Genomic DNA, 24,212 nt, shown 5'->3' on the forward strand with positions numbered 1-24,212 from the left:
AATGAGTCGGGGAACCATAGACAATATATAAACTGGACCAACAGATCCCGTGTCTCTGGACGGAGACCAGTGAAGGATATTAGAAGCACTTTTCCGGTGCTGGCTGAGCGTTACTGAGCAGCCTCCAACTGAGCCTGAAGACGTAGATGTGACGTGAGCAACCTGTCTGAAAGTTGGAAGTCTTCTGTTGAAAGGAAGTCTTCATTCCCAATGTTGCAGAGACGGAGAGTGTAGGTATGGAGATAACATGGGCACAGGCTAATTATTGCTAACTAAAATGCTAGTTAACATAACGTGAGGTACAAGGTAATGGAGCCTTTTATACATTGTTGTTTCTTTAGAAATAAACAATGGACAAATAGTCTTTAAATGCTTCAGATGTGAAGTTATTCGCTGTTAAAGTGGCGTCAAAATGAATGGCAGTCAATGGGATGCAAACTGTGCGTGAGTGCTTGTTAGCATCAAAATGGCGCCATAGGAGCTACGTGTTACGGGGAGAGGCTTACCCCCTTGGGGGAAATGCAACACTACCAAGCCACAGCAGTTTCCTGCCGCATCGCTATGAGGAGGTATTAAATCTGCAATGGAAAATGGAGGACGGGGCACCGCGGTCAAGCAGAGTAGAGTAGGTACAATGTAATGGAAAAACGCCATTAGACATGTGGACAGACGGGGCCGGGGATCGAACCTCTGATTAAAGGACAACCCGCTCTACCTCCTGAGCCGCAGCCCTATACGTTTTTATTATTCCTTTTCCGTTACACATTACAATTTAAAAGGTGTGTACTCGAAATACTGAGAAAGTATAGTGGGCTGGGATTGCCTCCACGCGGCTCTCGCAGACCATTCCCCGATACGTGAAATACCGGGGAAAAAATTCACGGCCACATGCTGACATGCACGTGCTTCCGGATCGACTATCGCATACTCCACTGTATCTTTACAAGGCAAATAGCTGTTTTCTGCTATATTAATGTGCTGAATATCCAGTACAGCCCCTTAAGCCTTTTGCATTTAAGCTTTTAATTTTTGCATTTACATTTAAGATTTTCTGTTTCCCATTTCTGTTTTCAAATCCCCATTTCACAATTTTAAGTTAAATTTTAGGGTAAACGTATATCCCCAATGAATTTGTATCAGAATATACAGAGAGTAAGAGCAGCAGTTTATGAAAAGCATGTTAGAAATGTCCTATCATCCACTTTTAGACAATCATTGAGCTCCATGACCAAACTGGCAGTGGTGGCCGAGAGGTTAAAGAAGCGAGCTTGGGACCGGGAGGTCAATCCCCAGACCGGCAGGATAAAATCTGGGTAGGGAAAGTGAAAGAGCAGCGCTTGTCCCTCCCTCATTACCACCACTGAGGTGCCCTTTAGCAAGGCCCTTAACCCCCAACCGCTCCAGTGTAGCTGCTCAGTGGGGTTTATCTGTGTTTTAAGCCCCCAACGTCTCCTTCCAGGCAGCGCTGCCTGGAAGGAACTAGGATTAGGCAATGGTTATGGTTAGGGTTAGGTGCCTTGAAGTCAACGGTCGCAGTGTTGCCTGGAAGGAGACGTTGAGGGCTTAAAACACCATTGAGCGCTCAGTGGCCAGCAGATCAGACTGTGGTTGTGCTGGGCAGCTTCCAGGTATGAATGTGGAACTGTGTGAATGTGACAGGTCGTCATTGCAAAATGAGAATTTGTTCTCAATCGATTTACCTGGATAAATAAAGGTTAGTTTTGGAGATATCCTGCTAAAAGGATGCTGGACTGAACCATAACTGTCTTTTCAGTTGTAGGTCTATTTAAAATTCCAGCAGAGTAGCTTTGAAACTAAACTAGACTAGTGAATACCGGCCCGTGTGAAAAGTCTGATTTGTGGCACAGTGTTGATGCTTGATTTCACAAAATAAAAATGCTTCTACTTTTGAACTAACATTAGAGTAAACTCTCTAATTCATCTTGAATACTACCACCCCCCAACTTCTTATGCCAAACACGAGCTAAACCAGCCACCCACCACTTCACTCCCACCTTGGAGGCACTTCACACACACGCTTATAATTCTGCTGTTTAACAGTCTTAGATGTGTTCGTGGGATACTAAAGTTAAAAGATCAGAGCCAAATATTACAAGGAGTTTGCTTAGTTTGTAGCTGTTAAACATGTTTGATGTACAGTATCTTCTAGTGCATTGCCATGGAAACCCTGGCGCAAAACCCTTTTTTTAATGTGTTGAAAATATCTTAATCTGACTGTGGAGACATGAGAGAAGTGAAAGAACTTTTGATTTTTAGTCCTACTCGAGACCCAAGGTTCAGGTTTTGGTGAAACTGTCTTTTCTTCAGGTCACAAAGCAAAGAAAAATATGACGAGTATTGTGGTAAAAAGCATTGGAACACTATTTTGTTTTGAAATGACTTAAGGCTGACTAAGTGTTAATTAGACCAACATCAGTGATAAGTTTCAGATTTATGACCCGATCACTGCACTTCCAAGACGGGAACTGCACGTACTATCAGTATTTCTGTCTCTGAGCCTTTTTCACCCTCAGCAGATATTTCAGTTTTATCCTCGTCTGACTGGAAGGTTTTGTGATATCCCCACATTTACACAGACAGGAACTTGTGTATTCTATGTGGCGGCTCACAGCCCATGTTCCTACAGTCTGACATTCTGCCTTCTGGGAGGAATTCACATTACATTTATATAGTATTTTTGTCGTTTAGCCAATGCTCATATCCACAGAGACGCACATGTACAACAGAATGAGATTAAACTCCGAAACCTTAAACAGCAGAAGTGAAATGCACGTGTTTCTAAAGGCTTTCTCATGCATCACATGGATTATCTTAACAATTTGTGCATTTGAGGGAGCCACTGGGATTTGTTAATATGGATTCCTGGTCTTCAGTCAGAGATTTGGCACCTCATTGGCATCCACAATTTTTGGCTGCAGCTCATCACTGAAGTGGTTTTGACAGGTGGCTATCTCCTGTCTTCCCTCTAGCCCTTCCTATGGGTAGAAGCATAGCTTTGCTGTCTGTGACCCCCATCTTCTCTCAAGTCACCAAGCAATCAGTGTCCTATTCGTTGCAAGCGTGTCCACACGAGGACCAGCTCTTATCTGTTGAGGAGTCTGCAGCTTGCACACAATCACCATAAAAGAATCGGCCTCCATTTATTGAACGCCTCCTTCATCACAGGAATGTCAATAGCTCTTTGAAGCAAAAGCTTTGGTTTTGAGATTGCATTATTAGCTAAATACGACGTTTTTTTTTTTTTTAATTTAACCTTCCTCTGAGTTAATCCTTTTTTTTAAACTGCCGTGGTGGTGTGAACGTCAAGGAGAGAGCAGTTTAATAAAACGTGGTAGGTGTCATTACACTATTTGCTTTAAGATAAAGCTCATATTAGATGAGAGCTAACTGACTAATAGGGTTTAATAAGTGTAAACCATGTGAGCGTCATCCCCTAAATCAAACAGGCTGCCGTTAGACAGACTGGCTCAGAGGAGACTGTTCCCCCTGACTTCCTGCATGATGAGTGGACCATGCAGTAATGAACCACAGGCTCTTACGCTCTGCTGCTTTGTTTTCCCCGCGGTGTGAAACGTTGGCTCTCTCACACAATCCTCACATACCTACTGTCATTGCTCGCTATAAAAAATTTGGCTGAAACAGATTCTTATTTGGACGAGATTACATGCACTGTCCATGTCCTGAAAAATCCTGTGCTTGTTTCCAGTGATATTTGTGTCTTGCCTTCTGTTTATTTCGGGCAAGCAAGAGCAGCAACCTCGAAGGCAATATGGGTGTTAAAGGATGATAATACCAGCGTGTTTACAAGCTTTATCTCCTTTTTTTTTAAAGTAACGATTGAAATTATTCCGCATTTCCTCATATTAAGAAGATCATGGAAAGATCAAAACAAAACAAAAACCTAATAAAGCCAAGGTCAGACAATATGTGCCCGATAAAGCCTGAGTGGAAAGACGTTGGGAATGAAACCATTTTAATATATCACCCTCTGGTCAGCAGCGTTCTGCCAAATTAATCAACCTTTGAGTTTGACATCACAGTCACCCTCTGCACACAAGCTATGTATGCTGCGCTGACGGGATAGAAAAGCAATGACAGAACCCACTTTCACTGACATGGACAATGAATTATTACAGGTTCACTTTCATTTATAAAAGACTGTTTACGGAAACATTCGTTGTTGTCGGAGGGCATAATGACGTTTCCTGGCACTTTACCGTTAATCTACTGTAGGTATGCAAGGTGGACAGACTCATGGTAACAAAGGGAACATGTTAATGCAACAGTGATCAGCTTTTGGATAACAATGGAGACCTGTAGCAACACAGGCAATGCTTGTAGGGTAAATGTATTGTTGGTTTTAGTCGTTTCATGGGCTTTGTTGACATTGAAAAGAATATAGAATATCACCAGTGTTATCAGGACTTTGGCAGCTTTGCAACAAGTGTTCATTTTTGTCAACAATACACTATATTGCTGTGAGGTCAAGCAGTGCAGATTTTTCAAATTGCATTTCCATGCAGTGATAATTTAAATTAACAAATAAAATGCCACACTTGATGTTCGCTGAGATGGAGTAAACAACTCAAGCACGTTTTAGCAGTCTGCTAATAGATTTTCATATCTTACAGACATGTAAACTGCTTGGCTGCATAGAGTGGTAGAAAATGTATATGAAAAAATGTTAAACACACCTACCTGGATTGCAAAATGGTTAGCTTTAATGCAGAGTATAATTATGTGATTTGTATTAAATGGGCTAAAACGCTGGCATGGTCCTTTTTGAGTAAGTGTGGAAGTTCAGTGATGATGAGCCAGTTCTGGACCATGCATGTCCCAATTACAGGATAGTCTCACTCACTCACTCTCTCTCAAACACCAGGCAACCCTTGGGTCCTTCATTGCAGAAAAGTATCCGTTACTGTCTTTCGCCTTGTGTAGCTGTTGTAAAGTTAACAAACAGTATGTCTGGTCTGTGTGCTGCTTTCTTTCAGACGCCACCGGTGGTTTTGCTTCTTCACAGTTTATCAGATAACGAGGGAGACTGGAGTATCCTTCCTCTGCTGCCTTAGTAAGTATCCATGAACTCTCAGGATGGAATAAGCCTGTCATAATAGTTTTATGGGTTCAAAATATGGACAGCATGTCAACAAAATTGCATCTTCCTTCAGTTGAGATTTTGGAGGTTATATTTTGGTTTTGGGGACATTTTCTTAGCCATGTTTTAAGGCTAAAGCATGCTGAGAAGCGATTTCCAAGACAGTAACTGTGATTGATTGCCTCACATTATGATGAATGCCTTCCTAATGTGTCTATACATGCAGCGGTATGTCTTTTGCTGTAGTAATCCAGTGGTCTAAACAGCATGATAATGCTTTTTGGTCATCTACATGCTAAAAATCCAATATGTGTTCAATAATTGTTTGTATTGGAGATGTGGAATAACATCTGAATCTTATTTCTTCCTCCATCATAAAGATTTAAGACACAGATCAACAAAAGCACCCCAAATCATTACAGAGCCACCCTTCCTAAAATAAATCTGTGTGCTTGTGATGTTGTTGTTTTTTTGTCTTTCTGCCCTCTAGAGAAAACTGGCTGCCTTGATCTGACTGGGTCAGGAGCCTCAGTTAGATAGTTCCTCAGACTGAACTGAAATAAGAAACAACCGTTTTGTGTAGAGTTTGTCTGTGCGTGGCACAGTTACATTTGTTGTTGTTTTATTATTTAACTCTAGTTTTGATGATACTTTATTTTTTTGTGTCCTCAGCTTGTCCCACTCCTTTGGGAAAAACTCATCCTGGATTGTATTTCTGGAGGAGGAAACAAATGTGAAGATGACTAAGCTGGTTCAAGTCCTTACAAAATTTGACACGAATAAAGCAAGTATACAATATTCCCTCCAAACCTCCATCTCTCTCTGTCTGACTATACGTTGCTCTGTCTCTCTATCATCAGCGAGACCAAAGCTCCCTGTTTGGAGCTGCAGCTTGATCATCGCTTCAATTAACAGATCCAGTATTGGTTTGGCTCCAGCTCTGGTGCAGCTGCACTGAGCTCACCTGTCAGACATGTCAGTCCAGTCTGCTGGAAACCTAATTTAAGCCCCGTCTCTCCACTCATGAAATTATTTTTCTTGTATATGGGTCGGTGGGGTAGGTTGAATATAAATGTTGGCTAAACACTGCAGTCAAAAAAATCATACATTGGGGTTGTAATGAAAAGATTTTTTTCCTTAATAAACCTTAGCAAAATAGCTTTCTCCTTCAATAAATTGTTTGCTTATGAATTTATAAAATAATCCAAACAACTGGCCCATCGTTGTGGTTTGTGTTTGTTTTTTTGTTGCTATTTGTTACAAGTTAGAGCAGGCTTTCAAATGGAACCGGGCCAAAAATGATAACTACACTGTGATTTAAAGCCTACAGGAAGAAATAACTTATTTTTTATCAGCAAATGCTGAGGTTTGCTTTGGTCTGCACAACAATGAGTGGAAACCTCTTTTATTGTCATCTTGGACTATTTTGACACTGTATTGTATTTCACTTTCAATTCAGAGATGGAATTCATTATTTTGTGAGTATTCACAACCTTATCCTGAGGAGGAGACAATGGGTACAACAATGGGAACAACTTATGATTTTATTCAACACACCCTAAAGCAAAGACTTCTCTCTCAGTTGTTACAGGACAGTGTGACCAGCAACGTATTGTGATAAGCAAGACAAAAACCTCTCAGTATTAACGCGGTACAATTTAACAGCGCCATAAACTACAGCCTGAACAGGGATCAAGTTGAGTGGAGTGAAGTCTGTAAAATAGTTTTAACAACTGAACGTTGCAACCTTTATTTATAGTGGGGTTGTTGTATTAGACTGTTGCTGCTAGATGTATCTAAGAAATTTGGCAACCACGTCAGTGTGTTGGATTATTATATTGTGTTAGCAGAATGACTTCATGAGCTAACATAACCATCATTAAATACATTTAAAGCAAAAAGTTCAATGTTTTGGGAACTACGCTTATTTGCTTTCTGGCGGAAAGTTAGATGAGAAGATTGACACCACCCTTATATCTGTGCATTCAATATGAAGTTAGAACCAGCAGCTGGTTAGCTTAGCACAAAGACTGGAAACGAGGGGGAACAGCTAGCATGGCTCTGTCTAAAGGTAAGATAAATCTACCTACCAGCACCTCTAAAGCTCACTAATTAACATGTTATATCCGTACAAAAAACAAATTGCACAAACTAATTTGGGGGTGTTATGCGCTGCACTATTTTTTTGGCTATGAGCAGTTGCCAGGCAACCAGCGGAGATTGCAGGAAGTTAATGTGCTTGGACAACAGTCTTGCACATAACCTGCTGTGAAACCATTCTTACACTTCACTTTTTGGATTGATTAAATTAATGAGCTACAATGTGTTTAAATGGTTAGCTTTGGAGGTGCTGGTGCTAAGCTAACCTCCTGCTAGCTGTAGCCTTAAGCGTGATTTATGCTTCTGCGTTAAATCTACACTGTGGCTACGTACGTGGAGACACGGACCCTACTCCATAGCCTGACGTGCACCTCTCAAACTACACGTTGAGGCGACACATGTTGCATTTCCTGGTTCTCCTTCTCCATAAACAATGTGAAATCAAGGAGAGGGTTAACTTCTCCTGCTACAGATTTCCCACTGTGGTCAGAAAGAACAGGCGACACACTTTGGTTCTCTCACTAGGACGAGTCACTACTAGCTCCGAAGCTAATCTCAGTCACTCGCTCTACCACACACACACACGCCGGCTCTGCTATTCTCTTTAAAGGTCCCATGACATGGTGCTCTTTGGATGCTTTTATATAGACCTTAGTGGTCCCCTAATACTGTATCTGAAGTCTCTTTTATATAGACCTTAGTGGTCCCCTAATACTGTATCTGAAGTCTCTTTTATATAAACCTTAATGGTCCCCTAATACTGTATCTGAAGTCTCTTTTATATAGACCTTAGTGGTCCCCTAATACTGTATCTGAAGTCTCTTTTATATAAACCTTAATGGTCCCCTAATACTGTATCTGAAGTCTCTTTTATATAGACCTTAGTGGTCCCCTAATACTGTATCTGAAGTCTCTTTCCCGAAATTCAGCCTTGGTGCAGAACTACAGCCACTAGAGCCAGTCCCACAATGAGCTTTCCTTAGGATGTGCCATTTCTGTGTCTGAAGCTATTGAGGAGGAGAGTGGGAGTGGCAAGGTGGAGGGTGGGGGTGTGGCCTTGACCAACTGCCACTTTTCTCGTTTGAAAGCCATGATGTCTCTCTCTCATGGGTTGGCCAAATTCTCTGGGTGGGCAAAGCAGAGAAAGGGGAGGTAACCTTGCTCCTTATGACCTCATAACAAGCAGATTCCAAAACGGCTCATCTGAGCTTTCATTTTCTCAAAGGCAGAGCAGGATACCCAGGGCTCGGTTTACACCTATCACCATTTCTAGCCACTGGGGGACCATAGGCAGGCTGGGGGAACTCATATTAATGTTAAAAAACCTCTTAAAGTGAAATTTTCATGCCATGGGACCTTTAAAGAGATTGAGGCACACACCAACGCACAAGTATAAACACCAGGCCACTTACGTAGGCTACGGCGAAAGCTCTGTGTAGAGCCTCCGCAGGACCATAAATCACACTTTATATTTACCGTACAGACATTAGACTGGTATTCATCTTCTTCTCTAACTCTCAAAAAGGCAAATTGCCCCAAATGTTGAACTATTCCTTTTAAAATTTACATTATTTTCTGTATAATATATACAATAATTTAAGATTCTTTTTTTACTCCAGATATTTAAAGAATTAGGATAAGAGCCTTTGTGGCTTTAATGTCTGGTGTCTCTTGAACTTTGTTCTATCAAGAAATCTCATTATTCTTCCCAGCCAATGACAAACTTAGTCCCCGGAAAGAATTTCAAAGGTTTTCTGGCAAGCGCGGTGTGAAAACTCCCAAATTAGGAAGCTCAATGTGTTAATGATGAATGTGTAACATCTTAAAGTGAAGAGAAGTAACCTTGCACTTGAGCTGACACCCTGTCACGTACTTCCTATTCATCAGGAGTGGTTTCTTGGTAAGCCCCTCCATGACGAGGAGTCCACCATCATCCATCATTACGCGTTTGCAGAGAATCCCTCCATCTTTAAATACCCAGACTTCGCTGCTGCTTGGGCCGTAAGCGCCCCCCTTGTTGTTCGGTGAGTATGTGCTGTGACTGTCTTTGTGTCTGTGGAATTGAGTTATTCAGTGCAGTGATATTCTTTTGAAAGTTTACGGTATATTTTGTACTTTCAATTAAAATTCTGTGATTTGTCATTTTAGGCTTGCAGACAAAGTGAGAAATGAGCCACTTAAATCTGACTTCACCATTGACCTGAAACATGAGGTGAGATAACGTGAGGAACGCGCTTCCATCCAGACCTGTTGTGTTTGGGAAGTGATGATGAGGCTGCTGGTTTTCAGCCATTCTCAATTTTCTCGTTTCTCACACTCAAGCCAACGCCGACCTACTGTAATTTATTTGCACAAAAAGAGTGAGGCGTGAAATCCATCTAACCTTGAAGTGAAATCTCATTACTTTGGAGAATTGTCATGGTGCAGCGTTGAGGTTCTTATTTTTATCACTGAAATTCAGTCAGGAAGGCATCTAGGGATTTCGTTGAGTAAACACGGCATCAGACATATCAGGCTGAGTCTGGAAAAGGTGGTTCAACTGGAGATGGCATGGGTGCAGTCCAATACATTCAATTATAAAACTGTACAATCTTTATGTAAAAATAACAGGATGCACTGGAATTTTTTCTTCTGCTGAATTTTCAAACATAATTAAGGAATTGTAAGTTATATTTTTGCAGATGAATGAGCTGTCAAACACTATAATGCATGTCGGAAACATGCACATGCAACCTCATGCAAGTAAAAATCAGAAACCGACAAATATTGCATGAATCCTCAGTGCCAATTCAGTTCAGTAGATTAGCTCCAGGCTGTAAGTCGGCAAAACCTCAGTTTCCAGTTTCTATAGTTCCGTATTCTTTGAGACAGTTGCCGATATTCAGACATTGATTGTACTGTCCTCATTGCGTATTCTTTTACTGTAACATCTGGATCTTCCCCAGAATAGTTCAACTCAATCCTACATTTTTATTTAGCTCTTCTCTCAGAAAAGGGTACCGTAACATTCACCAGCTCTGTTTCTCCCTCTGTCATTCCCTTATATCTTCTGTAAGTCATCTTGAATATTAAATTAGCTGTGAGTGAAATTGTTGTATTCACTACATAAGATGACAAAAAACATTCCACATCTCTTCTGTTAAGTTTATGATAAAGCATTTATGTCTGAAAGATGGCATCTTGTTATTCATATTAATGTGTAATATGTTAGTTTAGTTATGTTTGCAACCTTTTTCTGACTCTGATTGGGATTCCAGGTAGCCTTGTATATCTGGGACAATGGGAACGGTCCACATCTTACTGCTGTTCCTGAGCTGTGCACGGAGCCGCAGGACTCTCCTCAGACCCACCACTGTGCCACCACTCTGAGCACTGATCCTCCTTCGTGTGTGAGTATCTGCTCTGTGTGCACATCGATTGGATTGTCCTCAATTCCCAGGAAATGGTAAAGGGAAATAAATGAAACGACATGAAACGGAGGGTGCTTCTCTGTGAGACGTTGGCAGCTCTGTGGTGATGTACGTTACTTGTGTGTCGGCCTTCGTGCCCACGGCCGCATCCAAGCGGCACCAATATTTCACGATGCAGTACGGCCTTGAACGTTATATACCTTCTTGCCTTTACACACCATTCAGTAGAACAATGTGCATTACAAGAAATGAGTCATTTTTTTGCTTGCTAAATTTTATTTACTCATCTGCAAAGAAATACGCATACTGTATGTTGCTAAGCAACATCATTTTGCGTCTTCAAAAAAATAATAAAAATCACATTTATTTAAATAAACAAAAGTAAACGTACGTTTAAAGTAAGTTTATCAGTAATGTGTGTAGTGATGTGTGTAGGTGTAGCAATATTAGAACGCATTAGTAAATCCAAACAATCCAAGCAATCTTGAGGAGGCAGAGAGGAAGGCACTCCTATTTCTGGACATGTGAGCAATCACTTCCTCCAGGTGTCAATCATCAGTCCTTATTAGCCAATCCCTAGATCCCAGCAACCAGGGAATTAATAGGTCTTGAGGCCTAGGAGCCGTCACATCATTACCTGGAGTCTTTATTTTTTACTTATTTTTGATATTCATCTAAATGTGTTCCCAGTTTATCCATCTCCGATATTGATTTGTATATTTTTGGCTAATCTTCGTCTGTTAGATTTCTCCTTTCATCATATCTGGACCAAGGGAATTGAAATTCATATGCAAATTCATGTTGTCCACAGCTGGTGACTAACCAGTTCTCTATTTCTCATTCTCCTTTTTCCCTTTTTATCCTCTTTTGTTATCAATCTTTCACACATGCTCCTCAGAATTATTTTTTTCATGAGCGCACATTATGTGATGAATTACAAATAAAGCAGAATTGTCTTAGGGGTTGTTGTTGCTTCTGAATAAGCTGGCTGTGTTGTTTATTTGTAGTAAAAATATGTAGTACAAGTGTTGGAAACTGGGTTATATAAAATAAACTAAATTATACTGCAAATATAACAATTTTTTTTGTATGTGCACAGGACCAATGTCTAGGAGGCAGACAGTTTCTTGCAGTAGAATAATCTTGCAGGAAATAATTGGCACTATCTTGAGGCCATACTTGACGTTGTGTTGTATCTGAGTGGGAGCCTGTGAGTGGGTTTGGCTGAGGGAAAAGACCATTAGTGGGTCACAAAGTCAATCAGGTCACAACTTTCAGTGTCCTGTAGAAAGAACCATTTCAGTCAGCTTTAATCATGATTGCCGGTGCACTTGAGTTTATTGTAAAAAGATTTTACTGTTACAGTATATTATTTTTCTGACCATGTTGGTGTGTAGAATTATAAAAATGCTTTGCCACATGATATATTGTTAGTATTATGTTTGCTCTAGCTCAACGCTGAAAGAACATTTGGTTTGCGAGGCAATCGGAAGGGTTAGCCATCCTTTAGCTGGCAAGTTGTTGACCCCACGTGCACCCTAAAACAATCAATAATGTGGGGAAAAGCAGATGGGTGTGCGGATGGGTGCACGGATGTGACTGTGGCTTTGTTAAAAGTGGGTGAGGTGAGTTGACTTTAGGATGACAGAACTGGCAGCAGAAAGTGTCCCAATTCTGATTTTTTTTTTTTTCTCTTATTTGTGACAGAAAGAAATACAATCTGAGTGATTTAATTTGTGATTCAAATCACATACTGCATGTGCATATGTGGTCTAGAGGCTGATACATGTTTGTGGCAGTCTGAATTGTCAGATTTGTTGTTTTTTACCTCCCACTGGAAATCGCTATCCTCATAAAACTGTATTTATTTGACAAGGAAACAGGGCAAAGACTGGAGCAGCCAGTGGAGAAACATGAAGGTCACAGGTTTAATAAGTATTCAGGGAGAAGTTTCCATTCAGACAAAACAAGAGGGGACATATTGTAATCGGCCAGTGTTTGAAACACTTGGAAGACAAATTGCCAAGTGGGGGCCACAGCAGCAATTGGCTGCAGTGTCAACAAAGAGTCAAGAGTCTCAAGAGGCAGATTCAAGGAGGTGAATGACGACAACCAATAAAGTGGCCGCGGCAGCAAAGCATGTCCTTTTTATTTTAGGCAATAAACTTATTGTGGTGTTGCTGCTCTCTGCATGCAGAGGCAAAGGCCTGTTCAAATTTTATAAAATGAGAAAAACTGACAAAAAAGAGACCATTAAGTCTGATGAGGAAACTGAAATTGAGCAGTAAAGCCCATAATGTGATGTATTTTGAGCCTTGGTCAACAAAGCATCTGTGCTTATACGCTCAGTCCGGTAATATTTGGATGAGGTGCTGCCTGTCTGTTTGACACTCCCGTAGATAACTGTCTGCAGCCTGATGGTCTGTACAATCAACATTTGTAGGATCCAGATTCTCAAATGTGAAATGTGGGTCGTTGGTAGTGATGAAATCTACCGAAAGTTATCACATGAATCCACAGCTCCCCTCAGTTTTACGGAGCTTTACAGCGAGTTCCAGCTCATTGTTTATCCGCCCGACCCTCAACTTCCCTCTCACTGCTCTCACTGTAGTGTCGTTTTCAGCTCCACCAGGCAGCTGTTTGCAGCTTAAAAGCTCTAAAAACCTACTGCACACTATATGCTCAGCACCAAACAGCACAAAGACAACGTTAGCGACTAGCTGGTGAACGTACTGTAGTGGAGTGTTTAGCAGCTAAAGAGCCAGATATTTCCCTCAGGAGTTGGTAGAGAAAAACAGAACTAAAAAGGGAGTGATTATTGGATTATAAAAATAAAAGCTTCTCTGTAACTGCTGCATGTGTAAGTGTAAGCAATTGTTTCCTGACAGTAAATAAATGAAATAATGAAAATAATCACAAGCTGCAGCCCCTTGTTTGTACATGATTGTTAAAAGGCCCAGCTTTTGGTTTCCATGTGATCCTTGGGGTTTATCAGGGCACAAGAGCCTGTTACTGCACATCTCATCCAGTCTCCAAATGTGTGTGGTTTGTGCAGCAGCCAATTACATTTTTAATGTATCGTAGATTTTTAATGCATTCTGTCTGTTGTTGATTTAGTGAATCTTTCTGTATGACTGTTTTGAGCTTGTGAAAAAACCACAATCCAGCCTCTTTCATTTGGGACTGCATGTGTGGTAACAAAGCGTTCCGAGATCCACACGGAGAAGTTTCATTTTCTATTTTATACTCTCTCATTTAATTCCCAGTCTCACTTGTTGCTTTTCTATTATATCCAACGCTTTTACATTTTGCAAGCATACTTTTCTTTTACATATGCGGCAGTGTTATCAGCTGCGGTATGTCTTTAGTTTCACAGGGAGAGCCAAAGACAATCAGAGGGCCAAATGACCTCAGACCATTTACAGAAATATCTAATTAATTCACTTTGAAGATAACAACTCCAACAGACCACTTAGACTCTTAATGTAAACTCAATTTCAACCATTTGGTTGCATATAAAACAGATCATGTCTCTATCATATGTGATGAATGTGGTATGTTCATGTGAGCATTGTTTTTTATTCATGTCTCCTATTTTCATCAAAGGGGGAGCCTGTGAATAAAGAAGATATATTTGTAGCTGTGAAAACGTGTAGGAAGTTTCACAGTGAAAGAGGTAAGTGACACTGACGCTCTTACAGAATTTGCCAGAGATGCACAACTTCCCTTTAAGTGGCACATGCTTTTATCCTGTTAAATGGATTTGTTGTACCTTTGACATGTGTTACTGTGTAAGAGCTTTCCATCATTATTATAATAAAATCTTTCACTAAATTATTTCACCGTTATGTCTGAAAGGATTTGATAGCATTGAGGCTAAGAAAAATATCTAATTGCGTACCCCCCTTGGTGCTTTAAATGACAATGACAATCCCAATCACTTACTGATGGTAAGCCATTTATCTGCAAGCTCTGCCTGACATCAAGCTATCCACAGTAAATCTGCTTCTCTTTTAACCTGATAGAAATGTTGCGGGTTCAGTCAGAAGATCAGATTGCAGATTTATTTCAAAGGGATCAGACAAATTGTACACTACATTCAAAGAGTGTCGCTCAAGAGTGATTGCACTAATTACCTTAATTACTATTTCTCTCTGGCAAGCTGCCATTATCAGTTTTAAATGTAGACAAGTGGGAAATGTAGTTTTGATTTATATATCAAAGGTTAGCTTAGATCAATAAGCAATAGACATGAAAGAGCCTTGTATTTAATTACAGTGTCACTAAGTGTGAAGGCTTTTTATCATCTTTATCCGTAGTGATTATATACAGTACAAAAACAATTATATGGACATGAAAATGCGCAGTCATCTATTTAGAAATTGGAGTATAAAACTGGGTGGATAATCTTTTATCTTCTATTAAAATCATTGGAAAATTGTAGCTCAAAGTAGTTCTTTTACCGGTACAGTATGAAAGATTCAACCTTCATTACTAAGTTGGATCTTTTGATACTTTCATACTGCTGTAAAACTACCTTGAACTTTCATCAAAAAGAAATAGGAAATCCAGGTCTCCATGTTATGTGTGGCTGTGTGTAGATTTGAAACACCAAAAAAAAAAATTCCTTTTTGTTTTTAAGATTATTATTTTTTGGGGCATTTCCGCCTTTAATGGATAGGACAGCTGAGATATGAAAAGGGGAGAGAGAGGGGGGAGGACATGCAGGAAATCGTCACAGATAGGACTCGATCCCTGGACCTTCTGGGTCGAGGGATAAACCTCTACATATGCGCGCCCGCTCCACCAACTGAGCTAACCCGGCCACACATAACACACTTTTCCATATATTCACAAAACAATAAAGAAGGAAACCAAAACAAAAGACAGAAATTGATTTGCTTCATGGGACAGATTATATTCTAAAATTAAATAAAACAAAACAGTAAATAGCATACAACACATATGTGTTGTGTATAAAAGCTGAATAGTGCATTGTACTTTCTGTTCTTCATCAGCTCAGTTGTCAGTTTCTTAGAGCCTTCAGAAGCCAGCCAATTCAACATTTTGTTTTTTAGTTCATTCAGTCAGTGTTATATATGTCGCTCTGCTTCACTTTTGTTGATTTATGCGAGTTGAACACAGCCTTGAGCTGCTGATGCTGCTGCAGATTTCTGGGTATTCTGTCCTTCTCAGCCTGCGTATACTCTCGCTTTGACAACCACAAAACTCACCAAAAAACTTCCAGATCTCATCAGTCGGATCCCAATCAAATCTACAGGAAAACATAAAAACACAGCAGAACAAAGAACTGCTGAAATCAATATGTCATGTATGTATAAGGTTTGTGATGGTCCAGTATTGAGTGAGACCCGCAGCCAGCAGCTGCAAACTGGGCTGCAATATAATCCTATGGACAACAGCGACCACCTATATGTTCACTAAAAGTGCTTGTTTTTTGCCATTGACCAATGTTAGGATGCATTTGTAGCTGTATGCTAGCACAGCTAGCCTCAACTTCAGACTCAAAAGCTGTGCTGTTGGCACAAGTCCGAAATGCATAATTTAAAATCTTTTAGATAATACAAAGCTACACTTTCTGTACTCCAAAACAACAAACTCCCCAGAACTCCAGCTCTCTCGCTCGCATTCCACACTGCTGTCTTCTCATAATGTAGTCAGACACTTATTAATAATAATCTGAGCCTGTTAGTGGAAACGCAGCACTTTTACTGGACAGCTATCGACGCTGCGTATCTGCCCCACAGGATTACATTTCAGCCCAGTTCGCAGCTGCTGGCTGCAGGGCTCTCGCTTAATATTGGACCAATTTCAAAAATTGTTGTTCCCATTAGTCACTCAGACACAAATACATTGGAAAATATGGTCAAGGTTAAAAAATACCGAAATTCCCTTTTAAGTATCAAGGTTTTTAAAGGTCCTATGACATGCTGCTTTTGGATGCTTTTATATAGACCTTAGTGGTCCCCTAATACTGTATCTGAAGTCTCTTTTATATAGACCTTAGTGGTCCTCTAATACTGTATCTGAAGTCTCTTTTATATAGACCTTAGTGGTCCCCTAATACTGTATCTGAAGTCTCTTTTATATAGACCTTAGTGGTCGCCTAATACTGTATCTGAAGTCTCTTTTATATAGGCCTTAGTGGTCCCCTAATACTGTATCTGAAGTCTCTTTTATATAGACCTTAGTGGTCCCCTAATACTGTATCTGAAGTCTCTTTTATATAGACCTTAGTGGTCCTCTAATACTGTATCTGAAGTCTCTTTTATATAGACCTTAGTGGTCCCCTAATACTGTATCTGAAGTCTCTTTTATATAGACCTTAGTGGTCCCCTAATGCTGTATCTGAAGTCTCTTTTATATAGACCTTAGTGGTCCCCTAATACTGTATCTGAAGTCTCTTTTATATAGACCTTAGTGGTCCCCTAATACTGTATAAGAAGTCTCTTTTATATCGACCTTAGTGGTCCCCTAATACTGTATCAGAAGTCTCTTTTATATAGATATATAGTGGCCTTGATCAACTGCCATGCTTTGCTTGATGTCTCTCTCTTTATCATGGGCGGGCAAAGCAGAGAAAGGGGAGGTAACCTTGCTCCTTATGATCTCATAAGGAGAAGATTCCAGATCAACCCATCTGAGCTTTTGAGGAGGAGAGTGGGAGTGGCAAGGTGGATGGTGGGGGTGTGGCCTTGACCAACTGCCACTTTTCTCGTTTGAAAGCCATGATGTCTCTCTCTCATGGGTTGGCCAAATTCTCTGGGCGGGCAAAGCAGAGAAAGGGGAGGTAACCTTGCTCCTTATGACCTCATAAGGAGAAGATTCCAGATCAACCCATCTGAGCTTTCATTTTCTCAAAGGCAGAGCAGGATACCCAGGGCTCGGTTTACACCTATCACCATTTCTAGCCACTGGGGGACCATAGGCAGGCTGGGGAAACTTATATTAATGTTAAAAAACCTCATAAAGTGAATTTTTCATGCCATGGGACCTTTTAAAATGTATTCAAACTGGAATTCCTCAAATGACAAAAGGTTTGTACACTTCAAACTTTATCTATGGCATTCACATAATACTAGCTATGATATTTCTGCTCATTTTCAAGCTATCTTGAACATTCAGCAAGGTGGGAGGATCAAAGAAGCATAACACTTTATCTTCTTTTCCTCTTTTTATTTTCAATGTATTTTCTCGCTCAATTATTTTTTTAGAAACCTCTTCAATCCTCTTTAATAGAATGTTTTATCAAAAACTGACAGAAACGTGAGAGAAACCATGTATTGCAATGAAATAATCATTTTCTCAGGGAAGTCTATTTTGCACAGAACCAGAGGTCTGCTTTTTGTGAAACCTAGTGAACACTATTGATTTGTTTCCCCTTTGCTCCAGTTCCTGTGATAAAGAAGACTTGGGAAAAGGATGCCTTCTCTTTAGAGTACTACAGTGACCACGCCGATCCTTCAATACCAACCATTGATTTAGGAGTTCCAAATACTGAAAGAGGTAAGTGCACCTTTTTATAGGCTAAACTCTTTCAGTCAGATACAGATGGGGCTGTGCCTTCTGTTTGTTCTTCAATGTGTGGAGCTTCTCTCTGACTGAGAGCTATAAACTGCACATTTACTACATGCAAGAGCTTTGATTTAAACATACTTCTATATACAAATTATCCATGTTAGGAAATAATAAATGTATACTTTATGCTATTAATCCGCTTAACAATGATTGTTGAATTTTTTTATTAAAGAGCTGGTAATAACCTTCATAAATTCATTTCATCACTCGTAGTTTATTTTTAATCTTGGCACACTTTGACCTTTTGAACCAGACGGACTGTCAGGTCCATCTGTATAAACTCTTATAGCAGGTCCAAGTGTTGTTTCAAGGATAGTATGTGTGTTTGAAACGTCTCTAGGCTTTTTTGGCGAGAGTTAAATGAGAAGATCGATACCACTCTTCTATTTACATTACATATGGAGCTACAGTAAGCAGCAGGTTAGCTTAGCTTAGCGTAATGACTGAAAAGGGGATAAAACAGCTGGTCTGGCTCTTTCTAAAGGCAATAAAGTGCCTTAGACCTGGGTTCATGTGGGGGTAATGTGATAGACCATGTCTTGGCCAGGAGCAGTGGCTTCCTGAAGTCTGGTCATCACCATGTTGTTTCCAGGCAACCAGCGGTGACACCAAAAAGGTTGGCACATAACCCCAATGTTAAACTACAACATTGTGACATGTTTCTGTACAGAACAACCAAACAAGATATAACATGTTAATTAGTAAGCTTTAGAGGTACTGGCTGACCAATTGTGTGACCTTTTGGACAGAGCCAGGCAAGGGACATGTATGAGAGTGGTATTTATCTTCTCATTTAACTTTCTGCAAGAAGCCAATTAGAGTATTCCTACATTTGCTCAAAAGTAAGTTGAAATCAGTTCATCAGAAGTCCGAGGTTAATGACCACTGTTCCTCTGTTCCTCTGCATTGAGAGGCTGCACCTGGTTACAGAGACCAAAGGTGGTTCCCACTGTGGGTGCACCAGGTATGGCCGACTGAGAGAGCCTGGAACACACCAGGCTTCTCTGGACGGAAAACAAATTCCCCAGCTCGTCTGACAGCCTGGTGATCCCTCAGGAGAAGCTTTAATCCAACAACATCTTTAAGAAATATGCTGGATGCTAGAAATGCATAATGTAGATAATCAGAAACAAGTAGGAGAACATGTACATGGACTGCTCAAAGCTACCCAGGGTAGTTTTTTTAAAGACAGCGGTAGCTCTCTGCTTCTGCACCCTCCTGATTGCCTGAGCCAGAGGCCATTTGGGCGAGAAATATGTTCCAGTCTGATGGCTGTTGGCAGAAAACGGCACCTAAGACCTCTCATGTTGCACCTTAATGGGATGATGCATCGGCTGCAGCAACTTTCAGTCCACTGCATGAGAGGGGAGGGATGTTGTTTGAAAGATTCTGGTTTAGTCTGCAACCTCTCTTCGCTGACTGTCTCCAGGCAGCTCAGCTCTTTAACATGGATCTCTTTGCATTGAATCAGTGAAGGATGCAAACTGCCACCGGCTACTTGCTGGAACATGTAGTCTAGTCAGTCACAGAGCGGAGCCTCGTCAAGAATGAAACTCAAACCTTCGCTTGTAAAGTTGCTCTGCTGTCTGTCCAGGTTGTTGTTAATATGCATCCCCCGTACTTGAGGGCCGCCTCATCTCCACCTCCTCGTTGTGGATAGTGACAGGTCTCAGCGGCTTCTCGCTTTCTAACAAATCCACTACCAGCTCCTTTGCCTTCCTGACACAGCTACAGATAAATCTTGCACCAACTGTCAGTGCTCTCTGATTCAGGTGTGCTGTATGCTCGCTGGGGTCATCACATATGATTTTTTTTTAAATCAAATGTTCATGGGAAATATCCACAAGGAAACAAAGTTTTGCTGATCTCATTTAAGACCATTAAATCTGATTTGTGAAGGTGAAGAATCTGCAGTGATGGAGGAGTTTCACATTGAGTCTAGTGAAGAGCAGGACAATGTCTTTCGTCCAGCCTGCTGATTGTTACTTTCCCTCCATATCGGTATAATGCCACCAGTAAATGCAAATGTGTGTGTAGTATACCCTGACGTCACTGATACATCTCGTAAAAGTAGAGTCATAACTGCAGAACATCTTGAGATGGCATACCTAGTGTAAAGTAGGAGGTCTGATATGTAAAAAGTAAAAAGGAAGGTGACAGTACAATCCCTCTTCAGCTTATAATGCATCACTAATGTGCAATTGTTTGGAATCAGGCCACATTTGACTGAAACCAGCCTGCTTTAAAAAAGAAAGAAAAGAAAGAAAGCTAAAATCACATTGATTTTAGAAACATAACATTTCTGAGAAATTGTTAAACATGTCTGTTTGTATTATATAGTGAATGACTGCTCAGAATTAACTGTTGGTGGTTAAAGGTGCAGTAGGTAAGCCTTATAAAACTAACTTTCTGTCATATTTGCTGAAATTGACCCTATGTTCCAGTAGAACTACATGAAGCAGGTTATTTAAAAAAAACTCTGGGCCCTGTCTTGCACGCAATTGACTTTGTACACCGAGACATGTATCATTCCTATTTTGCACCCGACGCACAGTGGACTTTTACCTCCACAGACGCATGTCGGTAAATCTAAAACCGCACGGGGGTGGTTCAGCGAAAAGAGGAGGCGTGTTCAGGCGCAAACATTCCCTGGTGCTATTTTGCGGTTTCAGAAAACAATTCCGCCACAGACCAGGAAAAACCTGGTCTAAAGTCAGTGGCGCTAGTCTAAAGTAAGTAGCGCATTATTCAGATGCTATGTTAGGGGCGCATGCTTGGCCATAATGTAGCGTGCGCACAACGCGCATACGCTTTTGCATCTACACAGACGCAGCAGTTCCCATTTTTGTAAACCATACATAATTACAAGGAAAAATATTACTGAAAATGCGCTTCAGGTGTTTGGATAGATCAGGAGGCATTTACAGTACAGTCCTCAAAAAGTCGCAGCATTATTTGTGGCTTGTTGTGTTTTACACAACATTTCCATGAATCATGGATGTGTTGATGACATAAATGAGGAAATATTAGAGGACTTAAGGAGAACTACTACTATATTGGACACTCCGGCGGGATCTGGTCCGGGATTGGCAATGCATGATGTGCTCCTGATGGAGCGGGTGGACATAGATGGAGTTGGGGGAGGAGGAAGGGGCACAACCGGAGCAGGTGGTGCGTTTGGAGGCCCACGCTCCATGGCTGCAGCAATCCTCTCCAGACTTGAGGAGATGCGCCCGAGAGGCCGCAGCAACATTGCCACCCAGCCAAGACGGGCATTTATTACTTTGTCGCATCCCGGACAGCTCCCTCTGGCGTGCACCAGGCAAATCCGCCGTCATAATAGCAATACGCCATGGAACAAGCACGCCTGCTCTTAAAGGGAATGTGAGATGACGCTCTGATTGGTTATTTTCATGTTACGCCCAAACCACACCTAGCTACATCAGACCAACCCATTTTAGATTTGCGTCGGGCGCAAGACTCATTTATCCCGCCGGTATCATAGCAACAGCGGCCAGATGCACCAATCAGGGGTCGGGTGTCTAACTGCGTGTGAATCACTGCTCATGAACACACATTGATTCTCCCTTGTGGGGGTTGGGGCTTAGGAGACTGTTTGGGCTTTAGCAGAAAGGGGGGAGGGACTGAGAAGTTGTCGATGTTCAAATTTTTTGGCTAAGTCCTGGATCTTCGCAATCCTACCTACAGCACCTTTTAATGTTCATGTACTGTGCAGCAATAGTTTTATGACTTGTTGAATTTACACCTAATAGAGTTAATGGTTTAAATAGATACAAATACAATCTGGCAGCTTTTTTGTTTACCTATTCTCTAGTTCTCGCACTGATTGCTGTGTATTATATCAACGATTGCATGGTTTCCATCCCATTGGTGGTGACGTACTAGATTACATTATACCGAATTGTGTTTCTGACGTCCTGTCCATATGAGAAATAAACCACTGAAGTGATGAAGTGAGTCCAGTATAAGATCAGTATCTAAAAACAAAAAAATGCAACTCATACATGCACCTGTGACAGAGAAAGAAAACACATTGACGCCTCCACAAGGTGTCTAATTAATTAATCATATGGTGTCAAAGATGTCATAAAATAATTTAAAACAAATGTCTGTTGTAATGGTCTCACCGCCCAAGGAGATCTATTCAAATAGCTTGTTTTACTCAACCATCAGTACAAAACCCCCAAAAAGTCCCAAAAAGATAAGAAGTTTACTATATGATATTTAGCTAGCTTGACAGGGTGGATCTAGCGAGTGTTTACCATTTTTTTCTTGAAATATCTATTGATTTTTTAAGTAATTGATGCAGTTTTAGGTAAATAAACTGGTAACCTATTCTAATCTAAAGATGTGTTAAATGGTCGTCCGTTCATTTCCACTGAGCAGAGCAATATTAATATTCAATGTTTTTAAGTGAGGTCTGTCATGATGTTGTCCCTCCATACGACAAATACTGGGGTCAGGGCAAAGATGCTCTGTGCTCTTTTTCACAGTTTGCATACTGCGAAGCTGGCAGGCTGGCAGCTGGTTAGGCCATGAGAGGAAAAAAACCAGAGTGGATGTTGTCTGGCTTCTCAAACCTGCTCATTTGCATACCTCGGCATATTAGCTAACCCAGGGTGCTGCTGGTGTGAAGTTTGTGTGAGTTTGATGTCTTACTCCAGAAAAGGCCCTGGCTCTGCTCCTCTCAACCGATAAATTCTGTTTGTATTTTCGGAAGCCAGCATTGGATGAGTCTTTATCATAGATCATATTGGGGAAAGTGTCTCTTTTCCTTTAATTTTGTCTTCCACTGCATGCCATATTTTCTACTTTCGGGAGACAACACTCAAGTGTTGGAATTTTGGCAGCAATCCACAGTCCATCATCAAGGCAGTGGGATTTTCTCTACTTTGGTAAGCTGCCAGATACTGAAGCCACTGTCAGTTTAGTAACTATGCATACTGCCAATCAAACAGAGCAGTAGATTGGATTTTTTTTTACCAGTGGTTTGCTTCTGATGTCTAGAAAAATTTTGATTTTAAAGTTGATTGGCCCTTGATTAAACACCATGACAACAGAAAATAAAATGCGCATTGTACTGTATCTTTAAAAACAAATATGCAATGGAGTCAGTCACAAAGGGATACAGTAAAGCCACTAGCCACTGCATTAATCAGATAAGTATGCACTGAAATGATATATGACTGAGGTCAAATGAAAAGTCAGTTAATCTATCTCTCAGTGCCAAATACCCAAATGGTACTGAATCAGTTATCGGACTAAAATTCAGATCCGATAACTGTCAAAGTCAGGACATCATTTCTTTCTTTTTGTTGACCTGTTTCTGTTTCATTTCTAAGACCTCAAGCTTTATGCTAATGCTTGCTGAGAGCTGTCTTGGACTTCGTCAACAGTCATCAATATGTGAGGAATCTGCAGCCACCACCATTAATATTTATTATTTTTCACCTTCCACTGACTTCATTGATTCCATTGACTTGCCTGTGCTTTGAAAGCCAAGTCATAAAACTATTATCACTAATGTATGTGTGTGTGTGTAAAATACAGTATTTTTGTATATTTTGGGAGAATGTTCAGAATTTCAAGTAAGTTATAATCAATTCCAAGCAATGTATTTTTTCTGTAAAAAGCAGAACAATATATTTTGCTACAAGATTTGGGGAAAAATCATGACTAATAAAGCAGCCATGGATCATAGATAGTTGGATAGATAGATAGATAGATAGATAGATAGATAGATAGATAGATAGATAGATAGATAGATAGATAGATAGATAGATAGATAATTATAGACTATAACCATGAAATACATTCACTTGGTTGCCTGTAGAATCAAGCTTTGACTCCATTTAAAACTGTCTGGGTAATTATGCTGCCATCTGTAGTCACAAAGAAAAATTAATTTTTGTATAAACAGAAAAACACTCGCTGATAGACACTCGCTGAGGAACTTTGTGTAG

General features: G+C 40.5%; 1 protein-coding gene across 1 annotated transcript in view; it reads left to right on the forward strand.

The window, feature by feature from the left end:
- Window positions 1-24,212, forward strand: part of b3glcta (beta 3-glucosyltransferase a) — an 84,536-nt gene that overhangs the window by 52,823 nt on the left and 7,501 nt on the right. The window contains exons 5-11 of the mRNA XM_039781475.1: window positions 5,016-5,092; window positions 5,792-5,903; window positions 9,107-9,243; window positions 9,368-9,431; window positions 10,477-10,608; window positions 14,236-14,305; window positions 18,043-18,156. Coding sequence (XP_039637409.1) covers window positions 5,016-5,092; window positions 5,792-5,903; window positions 9,107-9,243; window positions 9,368-9,431; window positions 10,477-10,608; window positions 14,236-14,305; window positions 18,043-18,156 — 706 coding nt within the window. The remainder of the gene's footprint in view (window positions 1-5,015; window positions 5,093-5,791; window positions 5,904-9,106; window positions 9,244-9,367; window positions 9,432-10,476; window positions 10,609-14,235; window positions 14,306-18,042; window positions 18,157-24,212) is intronic.

Source organism: Perca fluviatilis, chromosome 2, assembly GCF_010015445.1.
Source record: "Perca fluviatilis chromosome 2, GENO_Pfluv_1.0, whole genome shotgun sequence".
NCBI classification, from domain to species: Eukaryota; Metazoa; Chordata; class Actinopteri; order Perciformes; family Percidae; genus Perca; species Perca fluviatilis.